Source organism: Pocillopora verrucosa, chromosome 8 (assembly GCF_036669915.1).
Source record: "Pocillopora verrucosa isolate sample1 chromosome 8, ASM3666991v2, whole genome shotgun sequence".
Classification (NCBI taxonomy): domain Eukaryota; kingdom Metazoa; phylum Cnidaria; class Anthozoa; order Scleractinia; family Pocilloporidae; genus Pocillopora; species Pocillopora verrucosa.
The window spans coordinates 1368695-1385962 of record NC_089319.1 but is presented as its reverse complement, the minus strand read 5'-3'; the positions used below and the strand labels follow the sequence as shown (position 1 = coordinate 1385962).

Here is a 17268-nt window from a genome sequence, read left to right as displayed (position 1 = left end):
AACATAAAAACTCTGAGGCGTTTAATGGCTTCAAACCAATTCACAGAGTTACCAAATTGACTCGAGGCAAACCGGTCATGTAAACATGTTCATTTAGTAAATATCATAAATTGTCTAAAAAGTGTAAAAAGGTAGATCGCATTCAAAGTTGTGCCACTTGTGGTTGAGACTCGTTGCACTCTCTCGGTCTCTCAGTATGAGTATTTTCTATATCAAGACGGCGATGTCACAGTATTATGGGAACGTCATGTGCACTCTGAGAAGCTGCAACTTTGGTTTGTAATAAACTGAGTAGCACACTGAGAACTTACGAACTCGGCGCGTCCAAATTAGGAAAAACAGTTCCTGAATCGATGACTTCGATATTTTCCGGTGCAATGTATGATGTATCGTTCCTTCCGGCATGGTGCCAAGCAGCAGCTTTTAAAGGGCGGTCGTCTCCCTGCCTAGAATCAAGTCTGCATGCTCGGCTTGTCGGTGATGTAAAAGGAAACCCCTGTATCCGAGAATGGCAGGAGCATGTTCGTGACGGTGGGCGATACCTCTGACTCTGGCGTCCTCGAGAAGCTCTTTTATTTCCTTAAATTTCTCATGACGAGGATGAATCGACCAAACAGGATCAGGAAGGCCGCTGTATACCAATAACTTCACCTTGTATTCTCCTGTATTTTTAAGAAAAAAAAACGCCAGCAAAAGCACAGCTAAATAATTACGTCATGTTCAATACATCCCAATCCTCCCCTGATTTTGGCCAAGAAAGGAATGGAGGTTAAGGAAATTTGGTGCAAGCACTGAGACAAAAATATCAACTTGTCTAGATTTTTTCCTCGTGTGGTCTGCCATTATTCATCAGTTGTTTCCTACAAGTCAGTGCGCAAATTCAAGATTTCAGAATATCTCAGTATTAAAAGTTATGAAATACAATTAGAATGAACAATGTACATATCGCGTATCCACATTTTCCAGAGCAAATCAGAGAACTGAAACAATCCTATTGAAAATAGAATATTAACGAGGCTTACCGTCCATTCTTAATGTTGTTTATCGCTGACAAACAGAGTTGAAGGTTGAAACTATGCTGATCTGGGTAAAGGCCGCCATAAGTTTTTCTGTATTTAGTGGCGATGAACATTTCCAAGATATTTGTGTTTTAGTTGTTATGAAACATTTATTAAAGTTATTTTTGTATTTAAATCATGTCGTCCTCTTCCACTTTAAGTGAAAGAGGACGATGGCCTGCTGTAAAGTTATTAGGCTAGATGTTGACAGAAATAAAGATAAGGTTTTGCGTCAACTTGCCATCACCTTGGTAAATATAACCGTTCTTGTCCTCTGCGTAATGAAGAAGGAACCAGATCCGAAGTGATTTGTTTTAAAAACTGCATAAATCAACATCTGGGAACACAACACTAACAACGGCCACATCAAAAAGTTGATATCAATGCTCCCGGAGTTTTTTATTTCGCAGAATACCGCTTGAGGTGAAGCCGAACGCTTTTCAATTGACTACGAAGCGTAAAACCAAAACCAAAATATTTCTGTTGACACTAACCAAAAGACACCATACGTATCACAAATTTAAACATCCTTTTGGAGGAGAATTTGTCCCCGGTGCTAATGGAAGCAAAAGTGTAATCTATGTTATGCGACAAAATACAATCTGGGAAAATTCAGATGACTCAAACTGGTCATATATCATGAAAATTGAAAATCGATTTCACAGTCAGCTGAAAACCATTATTAAATATATGTAATAAACTAAATACAAAAGAAAATAAATAATTGACTTAACAGTTTCTTTATAAAGTTACTTATATACTAGTCCTAATTTCCTGCTAAGGAATAAAAATCTTGAAAGCTGTACTGACACTATGTCAATTCATAATAAAAAGCGAAAGTTACTTGCGGCTAAAATGGCGCTCACCCACAATAATGTCCACTACATGTTAAGGAAAGTGCTGCTATTTCCATTTCACTGAAGAAACGTGATGATCACTCTGCCATGCTTATTGCTATTTAAACAACATTCATTTTGCTGATTTGTTCCATTGTTAAAAGATCCACCTCCTCCCCCACAGGAAAACTGTTCATCAGCTGCACCATTTCCCCCAGAGTAACCTCCACCTCCTCCAGCTCCACGGTTGCCTGAACGAAAACCACCACCACCTCCGAACCCACCCCTGGCATGTCCACCCCTTCCTCCCTGAAGATATCCTTTACCTCCTCGACCAGTACCGCTCGAAGCACCTTGTCCATTACCGTAAAAGCCGCCGCCACCACCACCTTCAGTAATGTAAAAAAATGATCAGTGTTCTCTTATGTAAAGCAACTTTTTAATCATTAACTGAAAAGCGATTAGACAATAATTCGCAATTTTTTTCCAACCAATTATACTTCATAATTTAAAGTCGGAAGTTTACTTTGAAAACATTATTAGATCTTGTCAGTTATAAAAAGGGTTATGACGACAAGTCAACGTTAAAAATTCAGCGCTTTTCTTTTATCCAGCTATGCAATCAGCGCATGAGAAGCCTGGTTAGCTTCACAAAATCACAGTTCGATGGTGAACAGTTAATAATGTGCAGGAGGTTTGAAAACTGAACGAGCGAGATTCGTTTACACTGAAGATATTACTGGATGCCCCTCCAGAGATGTTATTAAGAAGAAAAGAAAAACTTCCAAGTTAGAATTAATTATTCCATTAATTAGGGTTCTGATTAATTTTACAATTGTTTTACTGTCCTAATGAATTGTTCATACACATGGGTTTGTCTAATTTCTCTGCATACCTGGAGATTGACCATTGGCATTTCCTCCATGTCCGTTGCTTCCTCCTGATCCCAATGGCGAGTTGCTCCCTGCGTTCCCTGTTGTGTTTATGGACGCATCACATCCTGGATGTTGTTCCGACATATTTTTAATTCCCCCTCCACCTCCAGCTATGATCAAGGGAATGTTGTTTCCTCTCACTACAAATGTACCTCCACCACCTCCCCCAGTGTTTTTGTTGACACCCCCTCTGATTCCTTTTTGACCAACGAGTATACTAATGATCTCATCTTTGGTCAACATAAAGTTTCCAATCATCCGCGCCCCTCTCCCTCCGTTGATGACACTGTTCTGGCCGTACCCCCCGGAGGCTCCTACTGCTTCTATTCTGTATTCCCCTGTGTGTGGCACATTCCACAGCTGAATACCGCTGGACACTGTAACTTGTCCGTTATGATCCTGACCTGTGTAGTGACTGCCAACTGAGTCTGGACCCTGAGAGTCAATCTTACCAAGATTTGTAAACACAGCTGTATTAAATCCTGTGAAATGAACCGAATAATACTGAAAATTATCGCACGAGTATGAAAATGTCACCGTGTTCTTTAGTATTCTGAATATTGCCAACCACTATGCTTGAAAAAGTTTCTCTGCAAATTATGCGGGATTAGAAAAGGAAGAAAAAGGTATCAATGAAATTCTAGTAACAGAGTCAAAGAGATCTTCAAAATATCTTGATTCCTGCAAGAATACTGAGGTTTTTATTTTTTCAGTTTCCACTAATGACTACATCACATACGAACCAGTGAAAGCTAAATTGTAAGAGTCAGAGGTGGACGAATAAGCCGTGATTGTGCTCGATTACCGTGCGGCGCTTTTTTCGAAATTTGGAAAGAATGGAAAACATAAAGAACGCTCCTTGGGGTTAAGGATGACCCTGTGTATCGGAAGCGATTCGAGAATACCCTCATTACGTAGAAAGGAATGAAAACGAAGCATCCCAACTAGTTGCTTGACACTTCAATCTCCCAAATCATTCTAAGCAGCATATGGCAGTCTGTGGCCTTATCTTACATCTAGGCGGTTCAGAAAGCTACAAAAGTCTAGAACAAAAATTTATCTTTCAATTCAGCGACATTCTTAATCCCTACGGTATCAACGAATCGCTTTTCTTGTTGCTCTCTTAACCATGTTCTTACTGGTAGTGCAGCTAATTTTCTGCATATCAACACACACACACATACAACCCACAATTCCTCCATTCGCTATGACGAAGGGCTAACGCTCAAGAAACTCTTTTTAGTGATCAATTTATATCATCAAGTCAGTTGATAACTCAAATTTTCTTATTACACACCCCCCCCCCCCCCCCCCCCACCGACACAACACCACAAAAACCAAAAATTTTGATCTTACAAAGTAAATAGAAAAATAAATAAATAAATACTAAAAGCCAGACATGGAAAGAATGACAAATACTTACTCTGAGTACAGTCTGTACCGTTTCCTTGAAATCCGTCTTTACAAGTACATTTGTAAGATCCCGGGGTGTTGTGACAGTCAGCGTTCATATCACATTTGTGCGTTCCATTGGTACACTCGTCTATATCTAGGACAGCAAAGCGAGCGTGAGTAAAATATGGTTCATTTTATATCGCTCTGCTGCTCAAATATTTTGTGGTTGTGTTAAAAACGCGCCACTTTGGCCGCTAGCGTAAGACAGGTGGCCGTCATAAAGAGTTAAATTAAGAGTGACAAACAAACTGGTCGTCCTAAAGGGCTAGGTAGTCGTTCTTGGAAGGTCTTTTTCACTCCATTTCACACTAGGAGTTGAAAAAAGATTATCAGTGAGTAGGGCAACCCTTTGACGGCCAAAATGTAAAAGTTAATGGTCTTAACAGATGATAAAACGATTCTCTGTTGATTAGTTCTATGAATTTGGTCTTACATCCAATTCTCTGCTTAATAATTTTCTAGATTCTCATTACCTTCCTATTTAAGTGTGTGTTATATTTGTGAAAGGAGTTTACCAAATGATCTCTGCCAGGAAATAAAGAGTTAAAATAGTAATATTTTCTTCCAACACTACCAAAGTAATTTAGGCAATTTATTAGAATCATGAAATGCATCAGTTACTCTCAGCCTGAAGCAAACGTTTTTAGCGAAGGAAATTGGTCACGCATTTGTCTTCTGTTCAACTTGAAAAAACTGTAGCGGATTCCTTACCCTCATCACAGTTATGACCTTCAAATCCAGATCCAAGAGCACACAAACACTGATAATCTCTGTCTGTAAACCCAGCTTGGCATGTTGCATTATTCTTGCAAGAATTTTTGGCGCAAGCATTCTTGAGAAGAAAGAGAACCGGTGTTTGTTAATATTCGTCTTTATCTTCTGCGAGTTAGCAGGGATATTGATGTCCTGCGCGTGCATTCGTGTTTGCGAGTTCTGAATGCTATGCAAGTTTGTCAAATCTACGTGTTTCCATCATATTCCTTGCGTGTACTTTTGTTACTCATCACGTGGCTGTGTTCCACGCAAGCTTGTTGGTTATTCACGCAAATGTTCGCGTTGAACACAGGTCATGTTGTTCTCGTTCCATGTTCAGAGCGAGTGAAAAATCTGCGTGAATCTTCAAAATTTATCAAAATAGCTCTAGAGGAGGTCATTTTGAATTTTAATAAAATATATTCTTCTTCCAATTCTTTATTTCAACATTTTAATCATGCAATTATTATACCCTTAATTTGGGCGGTTGGAGGAAGAAATCAAAAGAGGAGTGGAGTAAGAGCTCAAAGGATTCTTAGTCTTGTAACGAACTGAGCGGAGAATATCACGCTCTTGGCTTAGTAACTTCATTCTCACCTCAGCTTCGCGGTAAATACAACTTTCGTATTTAACCAGGTCTTCATCGTGTTCAATAGTCGCACTATTCAGATCACACTTGTGTTTTCCAGACGCCTGTTTTATCGTACAGAAGTTATAACTAACGCAGTTAGGTTCCAGGTAGCATTGTAACATGCAGAGACCCTCGTCGGCAACTTCAATAGTTCGAACCGTGTGATTCTCCAACCGGTAGTCAGATTTACGAAAATTGGTAAACTTTAAATTGCGGCAGTTACCTGGAGAGAAAAATCTATTAAGTTAGAAAGCTCTATGTAGTTCTTACTTTTTACCTCTAAATATAAAATGAAAATGAGTTTTGTATCCAGTGTCAACACTCACCAGGAGGCTACACGCAGAAAGTTAGCCTCGAGCATGCATATCATAAGGAGGTAATTGAGTATAACAGGTACGACAAATCTTAAAATGTCAAATGTAGTCTCTGTCATTTTTTTCGTTCACTAGAAGAACTTAAAAGCAGTATTTGTTAACTAAAAGATTTATCATGTTGCCTACAGGACCGAAAGTCAACAATCTTCGTTTTGATGAACCAAGACTGAGAACAATTTATTGAACAAATTTTTCTATCGGAATCACCTGTTTGGTTAGAACATCGTTTCAGCGGTGGATCATTAATAACTTATGCCTTAGTTCGACCAACTCTCAAGAATACACAAATTTTAGTCCTCTGTGCAGATTTTGTCAACCAACCTTTAGATCAACTCAAGAGCCAAATTGTACAAAAAAGCCAGACCGGTTGGTTTTTTTTTTTTTTTTTTTTAATTTTCATGTAAATTTTGAGAAAACAGCATACTTTGTCTCGTTATGACGAATAACAAGATTTCATTACAAGAGTTGAAAAGTCTCAATGGTGTGTAAACTTTTCATTAAAACAAGTCGCGCCGATTTAGTAGACTCTCAACTTTAAATAAAAACGAGCATATGTCAGTAGTCAAACCCATCCATCGCGTATAATCGAACATGTCAAAAAATTCGCACACGTTCACCGACTTCTCGGTAGAGAAAGTGACTGTATTTTTGTATTTCTGAAGTAAACTTTCGCTTTTGCTTACTCCAAAAAAACGTTTCATAAAATTTGATTCGTTTGTAAACTTGTTCTATCCAAAATCTGTGTTACTAAATAACTCCAAAAATGTACAAACTTCTTTCTAAATACGTAGGTTATCGTATGCCAATCCAGGTAACTATGTATTTAAATGAAATAATATGCTATATTCAATTCCAGAGGAAGCTGAGAAACTTGTGCGAATATTTTAAGTCTTGGTTATGTCAATAAAGATGACCAAAAAGTAATGTATCGCCTTGGTAAACTTTGAAATATTACTCAGACATAACTAGGATATAACTGTAGGAAAATCTCACCTCGTCCTTCTAGTATTTGGGAAAACAAAACGGCGAGAATAAAGTAGTTGAATACAGTGAACATGTTGTTCGAAAAAAAACAGCCGTTATAATCCCAGCGAATAGCTACTGTAAGTTTCACACTTTTAACGGCAAAATCAGGCAACAAAGAGAGCTGAATTTTAATCTGCGTTCAATTGGGGCACCTTCTTTGTTTATTTATGTGGTTGTCAGTAGTTGTCATAGCTGAATTAATTAGTTCCTCTGGGATCTTGTGGGTTGGTGAAACTTGATTATACTTAATGCGTATTAATGGCGTTCTGTCTGAATAAATCAGGAAGTTAATTGCCCTTTACCGTAAACTGCTGCTTATAAGCCCTGAGGCTTGTACAACTTCGTAAGGGGTTTTAGAAGCCGGGGTTTAGAGACGGAGGGGCTTATGTCCGAGGGGGCCTGTAACCGGAATAGGAAAACCGCATGGAAATGATCAATACAAGCGCTGATTAAAATAGGTTTTGCAGTGGCTGGTTTTTTAAAAACAAAGCTTCAAAACGTCGAAATAGATCGCATTCATTTCAATACATTTGGAACAGAAATTTAAAGAAATGACAAGGACGTATTCAAACCAGTCACACTTTAATCCCCCTAATCATTCTATGCAGCATATGGCAGTTTGGAGCCTTTCCCTACATCTAGGCGAGCGCCTTTCATTCAACTAATTTATTCTTGTCTTCTTGTCACCATATTCCCACCAATAGCGTAGCTCAATTTTCTGCATATAAAAACACACAACCCACAGTTCATCCACTCGCTCTGACGAAGGATTAACGCTCGAAACGTCAGCTTTTTAACTTTTTACGGTGGCCAATTCACGTTATCAACTCAGTTGTTGACACCAAATTGCCCTGTTATAATCTCCCACCGACGCAACACCAGTTTCTTTGGAAACTAACCCATTTATTTATCTGAAGAATTATGCGTTATTAGAAATTGAATTTTGATTTTATCGGATGAAGAGCCCCGTCCAGGCTTCACTTGACGTCATATTTCACTACATGTGAAATTTTCATGGTAAAGCATTCATCGTTTCTGCTGCATGGAAGTTATCACCATATCGCAACTGTCTCGATTCAATTGTTTTCATTTTGTGCCAGTGAATAATTAGCCGTATCTACAAGGATGAGTTCAGTAAAAGAGACACTTATAATGAGCGACTAATGTCTTATGAAGAGTGCGCATGAATTATTCAGTTAATATCTTCCGATTGCTCAATCAGAAGTCCAACCAGAAACAGCGTTGGAAATCTTCAAACAATTCGCATCGCTTTTTATAGCCGTCTTTAGGAATGTCCTTCTATTCAAGGCTGTCGCAGAAAATAATTTGTTGTTCACTGTTTTTCCACCCAAATATTCATGCATCATACAATTTTCGATTACCCTGCAAAGACATTCAGTTTTGCGAAAAAGACAACAAAGACAAGTAAAATGATAAGTAAAGTTGGGGGATTCACGAATTTTTTTCCTGTAAGATACATGGATACTTTTTCGCTCTTTTGCAAATTTACCTTACTCTCAGTTGATGTGAGTTAATAATTTAGGTTTAACTAACAAACACGAATGAAATACTGACAGCCAGATATCAGTTTATTGAGTTTCACAAGAAACTAGGAACTTTAAGTCAATCAACAAGCAAACAATGTCCTCAATAAACTTTATTATTAATTAAGTTTTGTTATTAAGCCGAACCGTTATTTCCAACTACGTGAAAATTACAGCGCTTTACTCCACTTTTAGTGAAAGAGCACAAGAGCCTCCTGAAAAGATATTCCAGATGTTAGCATAAAACAAAAATATTTCAAGTAAATAAAGTTTTGAGTCAAAGTCAGTGTCATGCGCAGCAAAATTTAAAAGGTCAACGGGAAAAAAAAGTTGAAGAAGCTGAGTCACACCGGCTGTATCATCAGTGAAAATCGATTTTGGTTTTGAGCTGATCCAGAAAAAATAAAAGATTGACTGCATAATGGACCTTTACATTGTTAACTATGTTTTCATCGAAATTAGCTACATAAGGATATAAAGGGCTGACTTCACAACTGTTTCCCTACAAAATTATTACTTAGTCTCTATTACCCATATGTTATTATTTGACTAATTATCACAAACTTCCCGCTATTTAAAATCTAAACAATTCTGGCATTTGTATCTTCTTTATTCTATAAGCGGAAGTAATTTGTGGCTAACATTCTCCTCACCTTGGCGATTATAAACTATCATCTTGCCTCACCCCAATATTGTATGCTTTTAACGTGCAAGAATTTGTGTGAATAAAGAGCTGGGATAATTTGTTGTTTACTGTTTTCTCTCACCTACAGAACTGTATGAACAGTCCAAAACATCTTAAAACATCTTCTGATTTATTGCTCTGAAAAGAGCTAGAAAAAAAAACAAAAATTACAGCTTTTGCTGTCGACAAATTTAAAAAGTCAGTAAAAACTCACGAACACACCTATTCTAGCAAATTCTGTTCGTGAATTTTAATTCTACCCTCAACCTAAACACGGCTTAATAACAAAATCTAAATAAGGACCTAAAAAAGTTAAACTATTGAGTTTAAAAACAAACATCAATTAGCGCTTCAAAACAGAATTACCACTACAAGCTAAGAAAAGTGCTGCCATGCATTTCAGTGAAGAAATGTAATGATCACTCTACCATGTCCAGCAGTATTATAACAACATTCATTTTGCTGATTTGTTCCGTTGTTGAAAGAACCTCCCCCTCCCCCACAGGAAATATCTTTATTCGCACCTCCACTTCCCCCAGAGTACCCTCCCCCTCCCCCAGGTAACTCAAGGAATCTAAGATATCCACCCCCACCTCCGAACCCACCCATAGCAACTCCCCCCTCTCCCCCGTTTAGAAATCCTTTACCTCCCTTTCCCCCTCCACCAGAAATCTCTGAGTCTTCTCCGTTACTGTAAAAGCCGCCACCACCACCACCTACAATCAAGAGATTTACAATTGACCTTAGCAACTTAACAGATCATGGCTTTTAGTAATTCTGGAAAAATCCAAATTTGAGCGACCAGTACCACCTCTTTGTTCGAAATACTGATGGATGGCAGTAGAATACAAAAAATATAATTCAATATTTATAAATAGGAAATTCTTCACCTACCAGAGCGCGGTTTATCAGTTTGTCCTCCATTTCCGTTACTTCCTCCCGACAGGAATGGCGAGTTATACCCTGCATTTCCTGTTGTGTTTATAGACGCATCACATCCTGAATGTTGTTCTGTCATTTTTGCAATTCCTCCTCCACCTCCAGCTATGATCAAAGGCTTGTTGTCTCCTCTTACTACAAATGTACCTCCTCCGCCTGGGACAGTTTTTTTGTTATCATACCATTTTTCCCCTCTTTGGCCAACAAGTATACGAATGATCTCATCTTTGGTCAACATAAAGTTTCCAATCATCCGCGCCCCTCTCCCTCCATTGATGACACTGTCCTCACTGTACCCCCCTGAGGCTCCTATTGTTTCTATTCTGTATTCACCAGTGTGCGGCACAGTCCACAGTTGAATACCGCCGGACACTGTAACTTGTCCGTCATGATCCTGACCCGTGTAGTGACTGCCAACTGAGTCTGGACCCTCTGTTCCACTCTTACCAAGATTTGTAAAAACAGCTGTAAATCCTTCGTAAAACACAAGCAGTAAAAATAAAAGTTATGACACTAATAAGAAATTGTTAGTTACTTTGGGCTTTGCCAATACTGTAAAAACCCGCTTAAAAGAAAACGTGTTTTGCGGGTTCAGGCTGATTTTGTCCTTATATATCGGGTGTTTCTGCAAAACCAGCTTGAAAATGTTCTTAAGGTGTTCTTAAAATTGTTTCTAAAAATTAAATACCGCATAGACTACCGACAGATGAAATCAATGTGCAAGCACAACATTTTAATTAATTCATAGATGGAAGTAACCTTAACTGCATTAATCAAGGCAATAATATTATATTAGGGGAGTGGAAGCAGTTCTCGTGATAAACAACTCGAAAATCAGCAAAAATCAAGCAAATTCAAAATGCACCAGCCCCCCCTCCCTCCCCCTTCCCTCCTTCCATATAACTCTCAGTAAGCCGAAAACATAAGCTATCAAGATATTCGCATGAACATCGCCTAAATTAATGGCAATGTACCTGAACACGAGCGTCCATCGCCAAGGTATCCCTCCTTACATGTTCAGTAATGAACCCACCCCGATTAATTTAGCAGAAAAATAGTCTTGCTTGACATGTAGAAGAAGATTCAATTGTCTCTGAACAAATTATACAATTGCTTTATAACTAAAATATTGAAGTAAGAATCTTGATCAAAGTTTTATCAAAGTGTATTTTGGTTTAGGCGTGTCCCTATGTGTGTATTTTTGCCCTGTTGGGCTTTTTTATGAAAAAAATTGAATATATAAATCCGAAACTATGCAATGGTATGGTTTCAGGACTGTAGTAATGACTAATATCTTAAAGAAACAAGGACGCAATTGAAAGAATCTACAATTCAAACAGAAAGTGAAACTAACAGTGACGTAATGATGATTTACCTTCCCAATTCATATCACAGTAAACCAAAACTGCCTTCCCTGTGCCAGATGGATCCAGCCAGTATTTGTTGCTTGCAGTGTTTTTTCCTTCGCTTGCTTTTATTTCTCGGCATGAACGTGCTGGTAACTCCGGTATCGAACCCAAGGGAGCTGACATGGGTAGTAGAGATGTTGAAAATAAATTATATGTAAGTGCACAAGTCGAAAGCCGAGAGTGAAAAACACAAGAGAATTAGAAGGAGGATCTAATTCCATTCACTCAATTCTCGCCTTTGAATGTGTTAAATTAAACGCTCTGTCAAGCACCCTCCTCTCGTAAAGTGGGCTCCCTTACTTTTAAACCCTTCCTTTAGAGCCACCAGCTTTTTTATCTCCTTACCCTAAGCTTTTTGCATCATTTTAAAGAATAAATACATAAATAATTTGTTGTCACCATGTCACACATGCATCACACAAGCTGTTCTGTAAGAAGTTAACTAAAAGTTAAACTGAATAAAGGGGGTAAGTTTCTAAAGAAACTGTGGTGCTGCATCGGTGGGAGAGTATAACAAGGTAATTTGGTGATATCAACTGACTTGATAACGTAAGTTGACCACTGTTCAGAGTTTCAAAACAGATGTTTCGAGCATTAGCCCTTCGTCAGAGGAAATGGAGGAATTGTGGGTTGTGTGTCTGTCGGCACTAATTGGAGCTACGCTTTTGGTGGGAAACTACAAAGCAACTACAAAGAAAAGGGATAAAACTAATATCGTTCATTATTAGAATTGAGAAATGATAGAAAAATCAATACCGATGAGCGTGGGAGATCAGAAAACGTGGACTGTGAGCAAAGTCGAGCGTATGACCAAAATATTGATAATTATCATCCAACACTATTGGCTGAATAGTTACCTCTTCCGTTCAAACGGCGAATATAAAACCACGCTGGATCCGAGCGGAAATTCTCGGGTCTTGCGTCCTTTGTGCGGTTGTTTAATTCACAGATCTGTTCTTTTCTGTTGAAATTATAGCTCTGGCAGGTGATTTCCCTTTCACATAAGATATCACAGATACGAGGAGCTGCTACTGTCATTCTCTTGAAAACGAAACCTTTGAGAGTCATGCCACGAATGTTAATTTCTATCCTGCATTGATCCTCAGCGGTTACAAGGTTGGTGACCGAAACACAGGCAAGAAAATATCGAAATATCCACAGCATTTTTCCTGAAAAACGAAATTCATAGACATCAGTGAGTAAACTTTTTTCTCAAGGCTGACTAAGAACACTGGATAATTAGAACAATAGGACCTTCAACCATCCCGCTCTTCTGTTATTCTCTTTTTCAAAGACTTATCGTAAGATAAAAACATTTAGCCTTCAAAATAAATTATAGAGGAAATGACTGGAGGAGAAAATTCTTCCATTTTACTGGTGGTTCTGGAAATGGGGTTTAGGGAAAATGAGAGCTGAAAGTAATGTAAAAGGACTTGAAAGTTTTGGGAAATTTTGAGCTTTTCAAGGTCTGGGCAATTTTGAATGAATGAGCGGACGAGAAATTGATCGAGTAGAGATACCGCCGTCAATTCATTTTTCCCGGTGCAGAGGCGGTCATTCGTCTAATTTGTTTCGGCTTCGGTGTAATATCTTCATGACTACACACTCGTAGTGGATCGTACACTATAAAGGCTGAAAGTATACTTTTGAACCTAAAAATATCCTAAGGAACTCGATGACTCGATCATTGCCATCAGTCTCCGTTACGATTACATGAGACTGAGTAAAGTTTGTTAAACAAATTTTTCTGTTGAAATCACCTGCTATGGCTGAGTGAAGTGAAATTGTTCCGCAGGCTAATTCTAAACTTCCTTTCTCTTTCGATCGGTAATAACTTATTCCTTTCATCTGCCCACTCATTCAAATACATGAATCCCTCGATTTACGTTTAATGAAAAACGGAACCAGCCTTTACATCAACTTTGAAGCCGAACTGTACCAAACAGCGTACAGCGCGAAAATCAAGGCGCTCATTTTTTTTCAAGATCTGCCAGTCGTTATTTTATCCATTGTGTACCATCAAAAAGTCAAAAATTAAACGTGGTTCACGGACAACATTGTAGAGACAGTGACTGTTTATTCAAAGTAAACCTTCCCTTTTGGCTAAGCCCAGAAACCATGTTCCCTAAAATTTTACATATTTGAATTTTGTCATTTTCAAAAAAATATTGCCAAATAAAATAAAAACCTCCTTTGAAATATTTGGTTGTCTCATGCCACTCCAGGTATGTAGATGAATTAAATAACTATTGTATTAAGTGCTAATAGGAGATGCTTATGTGAATATTTCAAGCCTTAGTTATGTAGATAAAGATAATAAAAAAGTTATATGATGATTAAGAAAACTTTTAAATAGTTCTTAGACAACAAATAATACCCCATTCACAACATCAGCCGGGTTAAATTAAAACAGAGATGTGAATAACTGAATTTTCCATAGGTTTCAAGTAATCGCTAATTTTTATTTTCATTCTGCTAAATTTGGAGTTGAAAAACATTGGTTTAAGCAGCTGCTAAGGAGAAGACGATTTTCAACCATGTTTAACAAAACAGCTTTAAAACATGTTTAAGCATTGGTGTGAATTGGGTATAGGAAAATCCTACCTCGTCCTTCTGGTATTAAGGAAGCCAAAACGGTGAGAACGAAACAGTAGAATACAGACAGCATGGAATTCCAGCGAACAGCTACAATAAGTTTTTCCTCCTTAAAGGAAACATTGGGCGAAATAAGACAGCTGCAGTTTAATTTTTGTTCAAATACATCACCTCCTTTGTCTGATTATAAGGTTCTCAGTGGTTGTCACAACTGAATTAATTTCCTTGGGAACTAGTTGGTTGGTGAAACTCGATTATACCTAATGCATGTCAATGGCCTATAATTTGAATGAAAACAGAGGAAGATGTCCTTCATGTGTTGTTTTATTCTGGTTTAATTATGTCCGTATGAGTGCGATGTATGAGGAAGCTACTCTTTACCAACTGTTTACACGCATTCCTCGTTCACCCACACTTGAGCATAAAATAAAGACGACCGTTTTATCAAAACACGTTGATGTTCCGCAATTTTGAGGTTGGCTTTAATGGAGAATTTGTTTCTTATTCTTATATTTATTTCTCATTCTTTGATTGTGAGGTGAAGCTACTTTTTCATGTAATCAAGTGTCATTCGTACATGTTCGTACATGCATGACTTGCGCCCTCGATCCCCCTCCCCCCCCTTTCACCAGACTGTTTACCTCAGGACCCTTTCAATTCCGTTTTATAATAATTATAAAGGATGAGTGAGGGGGGGGAGGGAGGGGGGAGGAGGGTGAAAGGCGATTCACAAGCTAACACTTAGTATCAACAAACCAAAGAACCTGTCAAACGAATTTAAACTCTCCGAAAAGAAATTGAATATCAATATTTTTGGATGACAAGCCCCGTCCGGGCTTTACTTCACGTCTTCTTTCAGACCTTTTCAATGCAAATAAAAAATTTCAATTGCGAAAAACTTATCACTTCCCCTCTGTTAGAAATAGTCTCGATAACAACTGACTCGTTTCGGCTGTACTCAAATTGTGCACGCGAATAAGAGGTTACGTGTCTGAATATCAAACGAATTCTTGTTATGTCAGTAGTTCGTGAAGCACCGACTTAGAGCGAAAATTATAGCTAAAAATATTGTATTTGTTTTCTGGATGAGCTGAATTAGCGCGAACATTGCTGATTAGCGGTAACGTGGGAGCGAGTGAGTTAAAGATGCAAATTTTTATTTGTATCTTTGTCAGTAGTTTTACTTGAGGACCTCGGAAGGTGACAATTCCAAGCGAACATAAAGTAGGGCTTTTTCTATTATCAGAAATAGATGCTTGAATCTTACAACTGATAGCTTGTAATCATAACATTGGTGTTGTTCCATTTGTTTCCCTAACTTTGTCTAAGATTGTTCACTTATCAAATCAAATACAGTGTTAATATTCAGAAGAGTATTGCAATTCCCTGGCGCCGGGTTTTCTTTTGACCTCAAATCAACCAGGGGGATAACAGAAACTAACCAAAGAGACCACAGCACGGGCAAGACTTGATGGAGCATGTATGGGAAAAAAACGTTACGTTTGAAATTTGACGAACAGTTCGCTTACGAATTTATGAAAGCCTCTTAACACTGTTCCGAAAACAATTATCGAAAACTATTCTTAACTGTATGAACAGCCAGTTTTTAATCCTCTTCTCTGTGGTAAAAACCAAACATGATTAAGCAGTGTTTAAGTTCGATAAAGTAGACACTAGTTCGCCGAGAAAGCGAAAGGGGACGCTTGCACAATATCAGTCACCAGATAAGCGTATCATACTGCTTATCATTCGAACTGAAAAATCGTGTCTTCGGACAGAAGTAATTTTCCTCGAAACACAGATAACATGATGATTACCAGTTTCATCAATAAATTTTAAAAATGGAGCCTAGTGGATCAAACCTTGGCCAGGCTGGTCAATGCCACTTCCGGCTCTTATTCGAGGAGTGCTGTAAACAGGAAGTTGAAAAGGGAAGGGGGGATGGGGGGGGGGGGGTAAGTAGACACTACTATATTAAGATCGACTAGGATCGAGCAGTTATTTTATTTCTCACTGAATGGTCTTTTCGTCTTGCAAGTGACCTCATGCGACCGGTGGTCTTTAAAAGGATTTTTATCCTATTTGGGCGAATTTACGACTTGATATTCAAACAGTGGTCTTAAATGAAATTCGTTAAAAGGTGAAATGAAAGGGTATCTTGAGCTGTGATAAAGATGTCTTCGAAAGATGACTGAATAAGGTGAAACTGCTGGGTCAGGTCTAGATATAGTTTTCGGTGTGAAAATAGGGTTAAAATAAAGTGAAGAGGGACGAATACTACAGCAGAAAATTCTGTGGTGTGTTCCCCCCGTTTCGAGTCGAATGGAATGACAAAACAACTTCATCACTTCATCAGCTGATTATTATTTCGAAGAAAATGTGTTCAGGAAGCGCTTAATTCCCTGGGAAACTCACGCAACTCAAAATTGGCATGTTTCCAATTTAAATAATCAGGAAACCTTGGTGATGAAACAGCAAATTATATTTAAGGACGCGTCGATCAGTAGTTTTATCAGTTTATCAGGTGAGCAGCCAAGGAGAGAACGTTTTCTTTCGAGGAACTTCCGCCTAGATCAGTAAAGGTTTTGGAGTCCGCTCTTATTCACAGCGATATCAGTAAATCGTATAGCAAGTATGGAAGGTAAGTCCTCAGGATGTTAGATTTTCAGTACGATTCATTTTTTCAGTTCATCACTTCGCATTGAATTTTGAAGATGTGAAGATGTAAATTCTCCAATGTATTTCGCAACTGTCTTTCCTAGAAATGAAGCGATCTTGTGTTCGAAGAATTTGACATGATTCGTGAATGTTTGTGATGTATTTGAAATTGTCACCATGCCGCAACTGTCTCGATTCAGTTGTTTTCGTTTTGTGCAAGTGAATTATTAGCCGTATCTAAAGGATAAGTTTTATACAGCAGTTCACAAACATTTCAGCGAGTTTGACAGTGTATTTTCGTTGTTTTCCGCTAAGTTCAGTAAAGGAGACACTAGTAATGAGCGACTAATGTCTTATGGTAAGTGCGCGT

General features: G+C 38.2%; 2 protein-coding genes and 1 long non-coding RNA gene across 3 annotated transcripts; all 3 read right to left on the bottom strand.

The window, feature by feature from the left end:
• Positions 1-1931: 1931 nt before the first annotated feature.
• On the bottom strand, positions 1932-7200 carry LOC131787963 (PE-PGRS family protein PE_PGRS45-like). The gene is made up of 6 exons (XM_059105043.2): positions 7036-7200; positions 5635-5891; positions 4996-5116; positions 4253-4378; positions 2790-3311; positions 1932-2283 (listed from the first exon to the last, which is right to left on the bottom strand). The coding sequence occupies exons 1-6, from the start codon at positions 7097-7099 to the stop codon at positions 1973-1975; spliced, it is 1401 nt and encodes a 466-aa protein (XP_058961026.2). The 5' UTR covers positions 7100-7200; the 3' UTR covers positions 1932-1972.
• A 2496-nt stretch (positions 7201-9696) lies between these two features.
• LOC136282837 (uncharacterized) lies at positions 9697-10657 on the bottom strand. The gene is made up of 2 exons (XM_066170778.1): positions 10192-10657; positions 9697-10013 (listed from the first exon to the last, which is right to left on the bottom strand). The coding sequence occupies exons 1-2, from the start codon at positions 10487-10489 to the stop codon at positions 9697-9699; spliced, it is 615 nt and encodes a 204-aa protein (XP_066026875.1). The 5' UTR covers positions 10490-10657.
• Positions 10658-11628: 971 nt separating this feature from the next.
• On the bottom strand, positions 11629-14313 carry LOC136283165 (uncharacterized). Its single transcript, XR_010718602.1, has 3 exons — positions 14250-14313; positions 12503-12814; positions 11629-11761 (listed from the first exon to the last, which is right to left on the bottom strand). It is a non-coding gene; the product is annotated as an uncharacterized lncRNA (long non-coding RNA).
• Between the last annotated feature and the right edge of the window lie 2955 nt (positions 14314-17268).